Here is a 14,760-nt window from a genome sequence, read left to right on the forward strand (position 1 = left end):
CATTTATTCTGCATATGATCAAAGGATTTCAAACCAGTAGGGAAAAATTTAAATATTCAGTAAGTAGTATTGAAACAAATGGATAGCCAGCCATATTGAAAATAATAAACTGGCATCTGTACTGTACAGCTTATACCAAAATATAGGTCAAATATAGGACTTAAATGTTTAAAAAAAAAAAAAAAAAAAAGAGTACCAGAATGAAAGGAATTTTACCATCAGAGCACAAAAGGATTTTCTAAATATAACATAATACCCAGAAGAAAAAAATTTTTTTGCCTCATAAAAAAAATTCTAACAACCAAATGGGGAAACTATTTGCAACTCACATCATAGAAGTGCAAAAAGCTAATCTAATATACGGTGAACTACAAATCAAAATGAAAATCATAAACTCAAAATAAAATGAGCAAAAAACAAGAACATTTCAAAAAACAGAAAACATAAAATGGCTCTTAAATTTTAAAATGTTCATCTTCACCTACAGTAAAATATTAAAATCACATACACTTTGATACATTATTCACCTACTAGAATTAGCTAAGACACCAATAAGCTGTGCTGGTGAGGCTACAGTCAAATAAGCCCTCTCATACACTGCGAGTGGAAGTGTGAATTCATGCAAATTCTTTAAAGGGCAATTATACAACAGCTGTTAAAATTACAAATACAGTAGTCACCCCCTTATCCATGGGGAGGTAATGTCCCAAGACTACCAGTGGATGCCTGAAACTGAGGATAGTCTCAAACTCTATATATACTGCTTTTTCCTATACATGTATACCTGTAGTAAAGTTTATAAATTAAGCACAGTAAGAGATTAACACCATCTAATAATAAAACAGGACAATTACACAATATACTGTAATAAAAGTTAAGTGGCCCGGCTGGGCACGGCTCAGTGGTTGAGCATTGACCTAGGATTCAGGAGATCAAGGTTCGATTCCTGGTCAGTGCACATGCCCGGGTTGTGGGCTCAATCCCCAGTTGGGGGCACAGGAGGCAGCCGATCAATGATGACGCTCTCATCACTGATGATTCTCTCTCTCTCCCCCCCTTCCTCTCTGAAATCAATAAAAAAAGATATATTTTAAAAAATAAAAACATTTTTAAGGAGTTAAGTGAATGTGGTCTTTCTCTCAAAATATCTTATAGTACTGTATATACATTGTAGATACACTGACAATGGGATGATTCACAATCAGAGCAGGACAAAACAGGCAAAGCAGGACCCAGAATGGCATGCAGCTTATAACTTATGAATGGTTTGTTCCTGGAATTTTCCATTTAATATATTCAGACTGAAGTTCACCGCATGGAACTGAAACCATGGAAAGCGAAACTATGAATGGGGGGGAGACTATTGTACACATATCTTTTGTCTCAGCGATTGCACGTCTAAGAATTTAGCCTATAAATTCTACAAACTTATCATTTAAGAGCAAAATGATATTTAAGTTTACTCACTGCAGCATTCTTCACAATAAATAAAAAAAAACTGGATTTTCAACAAAAAGAGACTGGCTGAGTAAGTACTGCAAAAACTGAAGTCTCGCGGCCACTAAAAGGAATGATGCACTACTTTATTGCTATGGAACGAATACAAGATAAATTGCCCAAAATTTGTTAAAAGAAAAATGAAAGTTAAAAAGGATCTGTGTTTGCTTCAGTACAGAAAAATCTCTGGGAAGATCTGTATGTAACAAAGTAGTAAAACTGGTAACCTTGGGAAGGAAATACTACTTACTAGGAAGAAAGGATGCTGAAGCTTCACATATAGCCTCCTTTCTACACATCTGATTTTTGAACACTGGGCTATTCTTACCTTTCTAAAAAAAATGAAGTTTATGTTTTAACAAAAACCAATTTATATATAAAGCAAAACACACCCAGGCTCTACTTACATAGCAATTAAATATATCATTAGTACCAAGAGCTAGAGTAGTGACTGCAGGAGAAAGTTCACATAGAGGCCAGAGACTGCTAATCTTAGAAAGGTCTAATGACAAGGTGGGCCCTTTCCTAGCATCCAGGAACTTGCATGATAAACAGTTCCCTAAGTTGATTCAAAAATTTCCCAAATATTAAAAGTGACTCACTGTGCCTAAACTGTTTCTACAACGTAGTTTATGCAAAATACCTACTTTCCTTCTGGAAGGCTGTAATATTGGTACATCTAGGCATAGGGTACCTACATGACTGACTCCCCAATAAAAACCCTAGTCCTTAGGCTACAGGCAGAACTTCCCTGGTCTATGACATTTTCACACATGTTGTCACAACCTGTTGCTGGAATAATTAAGCACAGCCAGTCTGATTCCATCAAAAGGTACTCTTAGAAGCTTGTACCTGGTTTCCTCCAGACATTCACTGCCCATGTACCCCTTTCTCTTCGTTGATTTTGCTTTGTATCCTTTCCGTGTAATAAATCTTAGCTTTAAGTACAGCTATACACCGAGTTCTATGAATTCTCTTAGCAAATCACCGAAACTCAGTGTAGTCTTGAGGAACCCCTACACATGACTTAACACATCACCTTTAAACTTGTTCAAAAAGCTGACAACACCAACCAGGCATTCTATCATTTTACATAAATTTTACTTCTACACTGAGCATAATTCAGGATCAACGTGAAACGCACTAGACGGGGAAATGAAGACAAATCTGACAGACCAATGGCGAGTTTGGGAAAGGCAGAAAGCATCTAAGCAAATACAGTATCTGTTCTGAATCTTTAAAAGAAGTAGCATTTTTATTCTTTGCATCCCCAGAATGTGGCACAATAGCCATAATCCAATTCTTCCCAACAAATGTCAGTTCTGCTTTACTAGAGAGCCAAGAACTAAGGAATCTACCACACAAGAGACTGTGGGGTGAAAAAGCTACCCAACTGTCCTTGCTTCACCAATCAATGCACCAAGAGAGGCCACAGAGACAAAATATCAGACAGCCAAAGAATGAGAAGATTCAGTGACAAAATCAATACAACTGCTCCAATTTTTCAGCGGTAGCTAAGAACTCCATCACACTACAAAGCACAAAGCTACAAATAGCCAGGCTTCCATCTAGACAGGAATATGAAAAGACAACGTAAAGTTTATTACTGCCTTGCCTTTAGTGCTAGAAACAGCAACAGCAAAGATACAGAGATAAAACGGAGAAAAAGAGAGCATTTCTCATTGAAAGTACAGTATTCACTAACTTAAACAAATGAGTAGCTACAGAAGAGGCCTGAGCAATAACGAGGGACTAGAAAAGAAAATGAAGGCTAGTTTGATAAATTCTTAAAATAATTATACAGCATGGCTGGCGTGGCTCAGTGGTTGAGCATCAACCTTATGATCCAGGGCACACCCCCGGGGTTTCAGCCTCGATCCCCAGCAGGGGGCGTGCAGGAGGCAGCCGATCAATGACTCTCATCACTGATGTTTCTCTCTCTCTTCCTCTCCCTTCCTCTCTCTGAAATCAATAGAAGACATATTTTCAAAATAATAATCATACAACCCAAGGCAAAAAACATTATTTGCAGTTAAAATGCAAATGCTTCTTCACACACATTCTCAATAATGAGTAGGGAGGGCTCAAACTCACTGAAACAACACAGTCCACAACAGGCTTTTTAAGAACACTTTCTGCTGTCTCCTTCAGTTTGGACAAAAGCATGGCAGTCACTTGCTCCGTGGTAAAATTTCGTTCTTCCTCCATATATTTCACCTGCAATAAAATAACAAAAAGATGTAGACTTATATTTTTTCATGTCCTGAGAACCTAAAATGAACAATGTCTCACCATCACCAGCGTAACATTATTTCAAAAGGGAACTGAAGAAAGCTAACTTCGGAAGCAAAAATAACTTAAAGATCACTTTTAGTTTTATAACATGTACATGATACTTAGAGATGAGGACCACTATGTAAACAAGTTGTGGCAGCCAATAAAACCTGAAACAATTTACCTGTGCAGAAGGTAATCTGTAAAGGGTCTGGTGGTGAAACTATTTTTACCATCCAACATATTTTGTGTGTTTTACTTTGTTTATTATGTTGACTTTATTATCACCTCTCCAATTAAGATTCGCTCTAACCTGAGGACATTGTTTTAGTCAAATTCATTCACTGCTGTAGCCATAGCACTGATAGACATGACAGAATAAATACTTGGTGAGTTAAAGAACGATAAACAAAGCTTCAAGATAGCCTATCATAGATGAAGTCTGCAACTTTGACAAGAGTTGCAAACTTTAAATGTTGAAAGGTTGCCAAGGATAAGCCCCACCCCACATATACCCATAACTTCCCAAATACAATCCAGACCAGAAAATGTTACTCTCTTCTTTTAATCTGCTGCTCCAACTCAGCTTGAAAGCTACCTGGCTCCTCACCTCCTCTACCCACCACAACCATAATGTATTCTGGCTTACAGTCTAACAGTTTCTCATTTTATTGCATGATAAAGACGGGAAAATAACCCTCCCAGTGAGCCTCTTTGAAAGAAGAGGCTACCTCTTCTTCCTTGCAATTTGTCTAATCTTTATCAACTCCTTCACCCTGGCACTTAGAGCCACTTAACCCCCCAGGGTCTTCTCCCTAAGTCTCTTTCTCCTTCGGCTCTTGCAATGCTTATGACTAAATCTGCCAATATCTGACCTATTTCTTTCTTAATGATAAACATCCCCAGCCCCATTTCCTCACCTCCTCCCTTTTCCTTTTCCCCTCCTCTGTACTCCAGCCTTATCCCTTACTAGGTCATTCAAACTGTTCTGAGATTATTGCCACAGGTGTCCTAAGTAAACCCAGGGGTCATTCTTCAGTTATCAGAATTCTTCACTTCTAAATTCAACTGAAGTCTCAGCTACAATGGCACAATCAGCTACCTTTTTCTTCCAATTCTCATCATCTCTTGGATTTTGAGCCTGTTCCTAGGATTCTTAATTCTCCAAATGGAATGTCTCGAACACCAAATCTCCTCTCTGAACTTACATGCCTGGAAAGCTCAACCACCCTCCTAGATTCTTCTTACCACCTCTGAGTGCCAGAGAGATAATGGAGTGCACCCCTACCCATGCCCCAGCCTCTCACCTCTTTTGAAAGATCAGTTCACTGCATGTTTCACAAAGAGGCTCTTCTAGATATTTCAGAGATATCAAAGACTAAACTTCGTTTTCCTCAAGAACAACACCTTCTCTAATCTAATTCATATTGTCAAGAGTATGACCATGTATCTGCCTAGTGACTTAAAAGCATTGATTTCCTTGCCTGCTCTTCCACAAGTCACATGCTAAACAAGTCACATCAGTAAACGAAAAGCAGCAATGGCAGCCTTTACTTCATTACTACCCATCCATCCAGGCCATGTAACAGTGCCACCTATGGTTCTCAATCAAAATCTAGACCACTGAAAAAAATGTCAGTCTTTACTAGGAAAAGTTTTTCCTAAGCATTTGTAAGCATTTTCACTACAACATGAAACCAGAATGGTATTGATATACATTGACCTAATAAAATAAAATGCTGTATTTTAATCATAAGGCATTATATTGAGAACCTTACCTTTATACCTGTTAATCCAGTGGGCAACTGCACAATATCATATGCAAGGTTAGATCTTTCTGCCTCCACAAACGGATCAGAGAATGCTCGGCCATGGAATCTTTTAAATCCTTGAACTGTGTTCTTTGCATTGGAAATGATCTAAGAGAAAGGATACCAGAGTCAAAGAGTAAACAGATAGAAATTAAATTTGAAAAAAAGAAAGTCAACAGCATCAGATTAAATTAGCATCACTGTAACTCCACAAAGTTTCCTTCTGAGTTTCAGTTTTCTTCAGCTCTCAAATTTTCTGAATGATGCCTACCAGCATGTGAAGTGGGGCTTAAAGGGTGAGGGACCTGAACAGGTAACACAAGGATCACAGTCCAGTCTGTCCTGCTTCTCCATATAGAGAGATCATTATACTTATGAAAGTATTTTCGCCCAGCTGGGTGTGGCTTAGCGGTTGAGCATTGACCTAGGATCCAGAAGATCGTGGTTCAGTTCCGGTCAGGGCACATGCCCGGGTTGTGGGCTCGATCCCCAGCAGGGGGCACATGCAGGAGGCAGCCAATCAATGACTCTCAATGACATCATTGGTGTTTCTCTCTCTCTCCCTCTCCCTTCCTCTATCTGAAATCAATAAAGATGATTTTTTTTTTTTAAAGTATTTTCTATCTTAACATTTCCAATAAACATTTACACATAATGATTTTTAGCCTTTAAAAATTACCCACAGTTTGTGATTCAATCTTTCCAGGAGTCAATTTGGAAGTGTCAATTCAGAAATTCTAGCGAAAGAAACTTGCCATAAAGAAAAACAGGATGACATTACACAAAGATGAATGCAAAAAGATACTGACAGAGCATTATTTATAATACCAGAACCCTAGAAATAGCCTGAATGTGTATGAGTAAATAAATTACAGTATATCTGTGCAGTGGCCAAGATTATTTTAGGAAATTGGAAGACAAGAATCTATATAGTATGACCCATTTTGTAGGGGAGGAAATTATTTATGTGCTTTAAAAGAGTAGAAATGGTTATATATTAAGATAATAACTGATTTTTGGATGATAGTAGTACAGTAACTTCCAAATTCCCTATAGTATTATATCTATATTTTTTAATTTCTCTACCATAAACTATTATAATTTATGGAAAATAACATTGGTAAAAACATTCAAAAAATTCAAGAATGAACGTGGGCTTAAGATTTCCAGGCTTGGCCTGGCCGGTTTGGCTCAGTAGTTAGAACACTGGCCCACAAACCAAAAGGTCTTGGGGGTTCAATTTCCAGTCAAGGTCTCGTACCTCAGTTGCAGGATCAATCCCCGGCCCCGGTTGCGGAGCATGCGGAAAGCAACTAATCAATGTCTCTCTCATATCTCCTGTCTCTGGCTCTCTCTCTCTCTCCTCCCGCTCCTCCCTCCTCTCCACTCTCTCTAAAATCAATAGAAAAAATATCCTCGGGTGAGAATTTAAAAAAATATAAAAGATTTACAGGCTCCTCTTCCCAATGCAGGAGTTAATTGTACCAAGCCCCAAGGATAAGCTGCAGAGCTCCTCTGCATCAGGTATGTCCAAAGGCCCACACAGAAGTCTTTTTGTAAAAACAATGAGGCCTCACAAATCAGGCCCTGCTTCAGCAAGCTGCCAAGTAGAAACTCAGTATCACAATAACTATGTCAACCTAGAACTAGGCAGCCAGTTCAGTACAGTAACTATGCTCAATAATGAAAGCAAATTTAAAAACAGGAAGAATTCACTGAAATTTTAGAAGAAAAAAGGTTTCAATACAGCTGTGTACTTACTATCTACTGCCTCCTAAAACATCTTAAGCTTTTTAAAAGACAATAAAACAACCAGTTTAAGTAATAATCAACTGGCGAAGCACCATTTTCTTAGGCTTATGAATTTTAGGCCCTTCCCGGTCCAGAAAAAGAAGATAAGTATTCATTCTGTAGTTTGCTCCAGATTGAATCATAAAAAGGTCAGACACGCAATTCCTTAATTTCACAGGAACCTCAGACACTCTGGATAACAGAAATCTTGGGATTCTGCTGCTCTGGTTACTCAGAAACCAGCAAGTATGTTAGGTTCTTGGTTTATAAAGTAAACTAATGGTATGTTAACATACTTCTACAAGTATGCTTTCCTTCCTTGAGAATCTTAACAAGATCAATTCTATAGACAACAGTGACCCTCAATATTAGTAAGAAAGGCCCAATGAGACAACTTGGAGAAGCATTTAAAACATCAAGGAACAAGCAAGCCTTGCTTAAAACAAGTTCTGGGCAAAATACATCCTAGCAGTTTGCATTAAACAGACTATACTGTTCATGCTATTCACTAGAGCACATGCAAATAGGGATCGAGTCTGTCTCTCAGTTGTACACCCAGTGCCTACCCATGCTAGGCACATAATGGGCACTCGAGTAGTTGCTGAAAGGAAGGAGGGACAAATCAGAAAATTAAGTTGTTTTAGTGAAAAACAAAACTCTACCTACCTGGCTTTTAGCTGCTGCTCCAATTGATCGATTCTTAGGACCAAAAGAAATGCAAGCCCTAGGAGATAAAACAAACATTTTAGTATATTACATCCAAAATTACTGCAACATTACAGTACACCCTCAACCATACCAGGCAAGATTTCGATCTTCGCTAAAAAGCCATATATTTTAACAGTACACAGTAAGTCTATGATTTTAACCTTTATAGTATTTAGTAAAACTGTCCACGGAATGGGCTGCTTCTTAAAATAATGGGAGTCCTGTCATTTAGATGTTGACGTTTTACGTGATGACCATCTGTCTAAAATACTATAGAGAGGTGAACTAGCCTAGCCTGTCTCCACTGTCCTCTAATTCTTCAAGTCTGGTGTTCAAAATCCCAACATAAAATAATGTACCCTGTATCAATTCATCAATTAAATGTTCTTTGTGTGTTGTTGTTTTTTAAATATATTTTTATTGATTTCAGAGAGGAAGGGAGAGGGAGAGATAGAAACATCCATGATAAGAGTCATTGATCGGCTGCCTCCTGCACGCCCCCTATTGGAGATCGAGCCCGCAACCAGGGCATGTGCCCTGACCCAGAATCAAACCTTGATCTCCTGGATCACAGGTCAATGCTCAACCACTGAGCCATGCCAGCCAGGCTGCTGAAAACAACTCTTGTCCTACTGTATATAAATAAAAAGTAATTTTGCTAGAACTAGCTTCCAAGGACTCTACTTCTGACAAGGAACTTCATTCCCACTTCTGAACACATTCTTCCAAATCAATTCATATACTGTCTGCTGGTTTGATTTGCTGCTTATTTTAGAAAGCGAAATTGAAACTGCTTAAAGATACAACTACTTTAAAATACTGTGCTTAAGCTTAAAGTAAGTTATATTGGAGTTGAAGCTTTTGCTATCATGACCCCCATGCATCACCCCATGTTTTTTGTTTGTTCTTTAAGTATGTTTTTATTGATTTCAGAGAAAGGAAGTGAGGGGGAAGAGAGAGAAACATCAGCGATCAGAGAGAATCATTGATCGGCTACCTCCTGCATACACCCCCACTGGGGATCAAGCCGGTAACTCAGGCATATGCCCCGGCCAAGAATCTAACTGTGACTGCCTTGTCCATAGGTTGCCACTCAACCACTGAATCAACACTGGCCAGGCACACCCTATATTTTTTATTCTAATGAATCCCTCTGGAACATTGCCCTGTGTTCCCTTTACTCTCATATATCTGTCACCTCCCTTTCCAGTAGTTGCTTTCTCTCAAGCTGTAAGGTCAAATTCACGCACACCAACTAAAAAAAATCCCAAAAGACAAAATTCTTCCCAGAGTCCATTTCCCCCACAAGCTAGTAAAGCCCTCTCCCTTCTGCTTTATTATGATGACTGCATAAATTGCCTATGTGTAGTAGCTCATTTAATCCCCACAAATACCCTTTCTTATCTCTATTTTATAGGTAACTATAAGGTATTCAGTAAATTTACCCAGGGCCCTGTAATTGGAAAGCAATGAAGTCATCATTTCTCCATTCTAGCTTGGACCTTCTCCATCCTCCCTGGAAGCCTAGTTCTTTCAACTTAGCAGAGGAAGATACAGGGCTCTGGAGCCACACTGCCTTGGTCCAAATCAGAGTATTTAGATGATCTATTAATTGAGTAGAATTGTACTTAAACTTAACTAGCCCTATGCATACTAGCAGAATGCTGGGCCTGTGTCTGTGGCCCTCTCCAACCAATGGGGTAAGAACCCCTGTGAGCCAATCTCCCAGAGCAGTTGCAGGAGGCTGTGCCCTATATAAATGTGGTTTAGCTTGAGATCGCATCAGATTTCCTCTGAACCCTAAACTCTGTGAGCCCAGAACACCTGGGCAAAGCCCGTCAAGAAGCACAGGTATCAAGCTCAGCCTTCCCGCAAATATACCAATCACTAAAATTTTTAAAAATTTTCTGAGTGCCACTTAAACATCTCTCCTATCACAGCCTATACTCCCCTTTAGGAAACTGCCCAAAGCAATCTTACCCACTCCATTCACTCTCTCCACTCCTAAGCCTACCGACTGGTAAAACTACATCTTTCTAAAAACTACCAGATCTGATTTTCTAAGGTGTATACCACCAATACCTCAATCCCAACATAACTAAAAGGCAAAGTTAATTATCTTTCATTGTTTCCTGCAGCCCTTTTTCCAAACCTCCATCTCAAAACAATTACTAGCTAGCTTCAAAAATAAAGAACATTAATGTTCACAGCTTTCCTGTATGTCCTGTTGAAGGGTGAATCTCCCATTCTACCTAGATAACTCTAGAAACAGGAGCTTCTAAGTACCTTCCCAAGAAAACCAATTAACAGCAAATAAAGCCCCGATTCCTTAAGGTCTCTCGCCATCCCAACCCCATCCCCATCTTCCAGCTGCAGCTCATGTACATAGTGACCCAACCCAAGGTAAACAGTCTTCCCATTTTCCTGCTTTGCTCATGCCACTTTTGCCACTTGAAATGCTCTAGTCCCTTTTAAATCAGTCATTCTCTAAAAATATCACTTACTCTGTCTGTGAGGCCTTCCCAATCCCCCTCAAGTAAAAATTAATCGTTCCTAAAACATGCAGATGTAGAGTATTTCCAACATCACAGAATGTAGTATGGTACAGAACTGCTCTGAGTAGTATTTTCTTTGAAGTCAGTTAACATTTGCACTTACTTTTAAAATCTACATTTGCCTTTTTAACAGTAATAGGAAGTGTTTCATACATCTTGAAAAGCTCAATAAAAGTTTGTATCAGTTCAAGTTATTCATCTTTTTTTTTTGGCCTATGCATACACACACTACAGGCAATTCCCAACTTCTTACAAAGCAATCAAAGGTTACTAATGGAACATCAATCTTCACCCCATAATACAGAAGCACCTCAAACAAGGCATATAATTCTTATAAAGCATGGGGAAAGTCCACACTTTTCTTACCATATTATAGAAAATCATCAATATTGTATCACTACGTAATTCTTATATTCTAAAAATGTTCCAGAACAATAAGCCAACTACTGCACCAAAGAAAGAAATCCTTAGGGGGAGGGGGGAAGTAAAGAAAGAAATCCTTTGCTTTTCCATTTGGCCATTGACTTGATTTGAACACACATGCAGTTAAAAAAAAAAAAAAAAAAAAAAAAGCTGAGTCTCTAGAATCAGACAGTCTGGGTCTGTCCAAATCCCTTCTCTGCCTTTCTAGCAGTGTGACCTCTCTGTTGCTTAACCTCTCTGAAATTCAATTCCTCATCTCTAAAATGGGGAATTATAGCACCTCCCTCATGACTGCTATAGATTAAATCTTGTTAATCCACTTATAAAGGGATTATATCAGAGGCTGGCATGTAATAAATAAAATATTAGCTACTATTATAGCTCCAGTAAAGTCCTGGTCTGAGTTTCATACAAAAATATACCTACCAGTTTGCTATGAAAGTTCTGCTTCACCTTCTCAAACTCCACTAAAATCCAGTCAGCCATCTTTAAAATCATCTACCCATGAGAAATAAAAAATACTACTTCAATTAAAAAAGAACAATTTAATGATGATCAATATGTCCAATGGCACATATTGGACTAAAGGGTTTTCAAACTAAAAGCTTATACAAACAAGCCTAATATGTAAATGTGAAGAAAAACCAAAAAGATTAAGCTGAATATTAATTAGCACCAGCACTAGAACCTAGTTGTTCTTTCTAGTGCAAGCTCACAGAAAATTAAAACACAAAGTACGAAGAAGAAAATAAAAATTACCTGTAATTCCACAACAATCTCCCTCCCACCACAGAGGGCCACTATTAGCATATAGGTAAATACTTCTAATACAAGCATACCTCACTTCATAGCACTTCGTTTTATTTTACTTCACAGATGTGTTTTATACAAATTGAAGGGCCCTCCACCAGCAAAAAGATTATGATTTGCTTCATGCCGTGGTCTGGAATCCAACCACTAATATGTCCCAGGTATGCTTGTAAATATAGGTCCTAAAAAAGACTAGATAAAAAAAAAACCCACTGAATTTGTTTCTCCTCAACATATCCCCTGAGAAGTCTTCAGTGGCTGAATTATTCCATCATGGAACAAATTCCCTTGTTCCACAGCTTTCATTATTGAGCCTTCATATGTCCGGCAGTGTGCTAAGCATTCTACACCTGATTCTCCCAAACACTCTGAGGGGAAAAAACTATTACTGCCTCAACTTTATAATGAAGAACTGATTCAAGGACTCAAAATCAGGACTACTGGACTCCAAATCTCATAAATGCATGCTTTAACACTGTGAACCAAACCCATTAGATTTATTCCTATTTCTATACCTTCCCTGGGACTGTCTCAATCCTTTTCTCCATGTATTCTATTTGCTCAAGTCCCACACCTGCCTTTCCTCATCACTCCATCCCCCACTGATGTAACCTCTTCTCTAAATTCAGTATTTTAAGTCTGTACATAAACATTCACTGTGGTTTTGTCATTCATATTTCCAACTAGAATGATTATAGCTCTAAACAGCAGAATCGTTCTTACACGTCCTATACTACACACAATGCCAAGTTACTGCTGCGAAAAACTTAAGTATTCAGACACTTGCTGTTTGACATTACCTTTCCTCCATTCCAAAGTACAGGTTGACATTACTGGAAATTAATTCAAATCAAGTTCAACACTCTGTTCTTATCTTTATTTCTAGGACTCTAGTACTAGAAATAATAATCTTTTTAAGCCAGAGAATGGCACTGATCTCCCTTTCCTGGATAAGAAATACTACTGACCAATTATTTATGCACATTCTGATAGGTTATTAAGAACAGCTGCTATCAGCACAGATTCTTAAAAGATAGTTTCATGTTTGTAAATGTGTGTAGAACTGCTCTCAGAATATTAGGACGGCTCTTGCTCTCCTTTCTTAAACAATTTAAGAAAATGAACTTTTCAGAGAATCAACAGTATTTACATTACCAAATAAGAGATGGTGGTAAAACTGGTTTGGAAATGGTTATTATATTAATCATAGTATCCTCTCTGGTTACTTAGCCCCAAACTATCAAGTACCCAAAAAAACTGATATCAAACAGAACAAATAATTCATTCTTCTGAGATATGTAGTTCCTCAAGCACAGCAAATTCCTGGGTCAATAAAACATTTGCACATTAAAAGCCATGTATTTTGGAAATGTTGGGGTGAGGGGATTGAGCAAAAAAGAAAATGAGAACTCATGGACATGGACAGTGTGGTGACGGGGGGAGAAGGCATAGAGGGGGAAAATGGGGATGTGAAAAATAAAATAAAAAATTTTTGAAAGCCACATATTTGATGAAACCCTAAAAGGCAAACTTCCAGATTTTACTGTATCAATATACAATCCCTTAATAAAGAAGATTAATAAAAACATAAAAAGGCCTGGCCAGTGTGGCTCAGCAGTTGAGCATCGACCTATGTATGACCCAGGAGATCAAGGTTCAATTCCCGGTCAGGGCACATGCCAGGGTGGCCAGCTCAATCCCAGTAGGGGGCATGCAGGAGGCAGCCAGTCAATGACTCACCATTTATGTTTCTCTCTCCCTTCCTCTCTCTGAAATCAATAAAAACGTATTTTTAAAAAAGATTTTAAAAAAAACATAAAAAGGCAATAATGCCTATACTAGCAAATACTTAGGCAGTATTTACTGTATGTTAGACATTATTCTAAACAAACTTTAGTTTAACTTCTTAATCTTCACAACCCCCAGTAGAGAAATCACTTATGTTGCTAGTATAAATTAATCGCTTAAATTTTTGTAAAGTATTCTGGCAGTATGTACTGAAATTCTAAGTATATCCTTTATCCTAACAATTTCACATCTGGAAATCTATCAAACAAAAATAAAAGTATTCGATACAGAAAACTACTTGTTGAGCCCTGGCCGGGTAGCTCAGTTGATTGGAGGACTGTCCCATACATGAAAAGGCTGCAGATTCAATTCCTGGCCAAGGAACATACACGTCCAGGTTGCAGGTTCCATCCCAGGTCAGGGTGCATATGGGAGGCAGCCAATCAATGTTTTTCTCTCTCCCTCTCCCTTCCTCTCTCTGTAAAATCGATAAAAACATACCCTCAGATGAGCAATTAAAAAAACACCAAAACCTACTTGTTAAAAAACTATTTGTAATAAGAAACAATCTGAGTGAAGAAAACATGTTATAGCCATAATACAGAATTACACATTTAAGGAGGCAAGTTCATATTTTACTGAAAGATGTCTAAAATAGTAATACAACAATAAACTGTTTAGCGTACTCACAACTGTAAATCTACTTTTGCCCCACCCTGTACAAGTGAAAGAAGTTACAAAATACAATATGATCCTATTTGTTTACACACACACTGTATATTAGTGGAAATCTAGAAAAAGGTATGCAAGGAGAGAAAGTAACTAGAGAAGAAACCTAATTCTAACACTTTATAGTGTTTTATTATTACAGCAAACAAGTATTTTGTTAAGTCAGTTAGAAAAAAACAAATTTTAGTTTAGGAAACATATTTAGAACCTAATGGCAAAGTTCCTGAAGATCATTTCTACCAATTTTGTATGCAAGGTTGTATTTTAGTTCTTGATTTTAAGAAACTACTTTCATAACCAATACAATTAGACATGAGGAGAAATGGTCTGAGAAGTCTAAAGCTTTAGTTAACAAATCAGCCTTCTTTTTATTT

General features: G+C 37.9%; 1 protein-coding gene across 1 annotated transcript in view; it reads right to left on the reverse strand.

Moving 5' to 3' along the window:
* The window catches only part of HSPA4 (heat shock protein family A (Hsp70) member 4), a 42,299-nt gene that overhangs the window by 22,599 nt on the left and 4,940 nt on the right, over positions 1-14,760 (reverse strand). The window contains exons 2-4 of the mRNA XM_016197563.2: positions 8,040-8,097; positions 5,550-5,690; positions 3,592-3,714 (exon numbers count right to left, since the gene is read on the reverse strand). Coding sequence (XP_016053049.1) covers positions 3,592-3,714; positions 5,550-5,690; positions 8,040-8,097 — 322 coding nt within the window. The remainder of the gene's footprint in view (positions 1-3,591; positions 3,715-5,549; positions 5,691-8,039; positions 8,098-14,760) is intronic.

Source organism: Miniopterus natalensis, chromosome 4 (genome assembly GCF_054644295.1).
Source record: "Miniopterus natalensis isolate mMinNat1 chromosome 4, mMinNat1.hap1, whole genome shotgun sequence".
Taxonomy (NCBI): Eukaryota; Metazoa; Chordata; class Mammalia; order Chiroptera; family Miniopteridae; genus Miniopterus; species Miniopterus natalensis.